Source organism: Etheostoma spectabile, chromosome 15 (genome assembly GCF_008692095.1).
Source record: "Etheostoma spectabile isolate EspeVRDwgs_2016 chromosome 15, UIUC_Espe_1.0, whole genome shotgun sequence".
In the NCBI taxonomy this organism is placed as follows: Eukaryota; Metazoa; Chordata; class Actinopteri; order Perciformes; family Percidae; genus Etheostoma; species Etheostoma spectabile.
In genome coordinates this window covers 7,225,357-7,226,435 of record NC_045747.1, presented here as the reverse complement: position 1 = coordinate 7,226,435, position 1,079 = coordinate 7,225,357, and the positions used below count along the sequence as shown (strand labels likewise).

Here is a 1,079-nt window from a genome sequence, read left to right as displayed (position 1 = left end):
TTTTGTTTGAAAATACTTTGAACATCAACAGTTACATCAGTAACGTCACCCAACATCACTTAGAGCAACTTTAAGTGCTGCAGAATATTTGAGAATTTAACATTTACTTTTTTTCATTTTAAAGTACGAAATCTTTTAATAGTCAGGCAGAGGCTCAGACCATTTCTTTATGATAATACTGCCTGTATTCTCTGTAGTCCGAGGGGTGTTTATATGCCATCTGGCATCCTCAACAAGGTCAATTGCCTCTTTAATGGCAAGTTATTTGAATTTCATTTTTAGTGCCTCTTCCCATCTTTTCAGGTTTATATGTATCTGCAACAAGATATGAGTGTGAAATACTTCTGTTGGCTCAGAAGAAAAAAGACTAATGAGTCACACAGAAGTACACTCATAATCTCTTGTGTTGTGCTGTATCCTCAGAGGACTATGATGTCATTGGTTGTTAAAATAACCAGTTGTTTTTCTTTGATCTATGAACAAAGCGTCAATGCATAAGCGGACACTGTTTTGCTATTAGCTACCCGACTGCTTTGAAGGATGTTCCATCCCTTGATGTCACCTTGGTAATCTAAATTTTATAATGTAGCACCAGAGAATCTGGAGAAGTCTCTGCAGAGGGCTGGCTCTTTGAAGCCCCAACCCTTCTAATTGCTGTCCTTGTTTCTAACGGACCACAATTAATCTAAAATAATTTTTTCCTCATCTTGCTCCCTCATGTTCCCCCTCCCTGCTCTTTACTCTTTGGCCTGCCTCCCTGCCCTCTTCTCACTCATCCTTGGCCCCAAACTCCTGACCAGGTGGCCCAGCTCCCTCTGTCAGTGAGTGACGGACGGTGGCACCACATCTGCATCACCTGGACGACCAGAGATGGGTTTTGGGAGGCTTACCAGGATGGCGAGCGTCTAGGCACTGGGGACAACCTGGCCCCCTGGCACCCAATTAAACCTGGAGGGGTGATCATCCTGGGCCAGGAGCAGGTGAGAGCAATGGAGAAGCTTAGGTGGTAAAGAACAGGTGTGCGTCCATGCACATAAATGTGTGTGTGTGTGTGTGTGTGTGTGTGTGTGTGTGTGTGT

The 1,079-nt window shown here is 43.9% G+C and overlaps 1 protein-coding gene across 4 annotated transcripts in view; it reads left to right on the top strand.

Moving 5' to 3' along the window:
• Nucleotides 1–1,079, top strand: part of nptx2a (neuronal pentraxin 2a) — a 15,976-nt gene that overhangs the window by 9,729 nt on the left and 5,168 nt on the right. For all 4 annotated transcript variants that reach the window (XR_004335180.1, XM_032536762.1, XM_032536759.1 and 1 more), the window contains one exon: nt 801–980. Coding sequence is in view for 3 of the 4 variants with exons in the window: in XM_032536762.1 (XP_032392653.1) it covers nt 801–980 (180 nt within the window). In the remaining variant the exon portion in view is untranslated. The remainder of the gene's footprint in view (nt 1–800; nt 981–1,079) is intronic.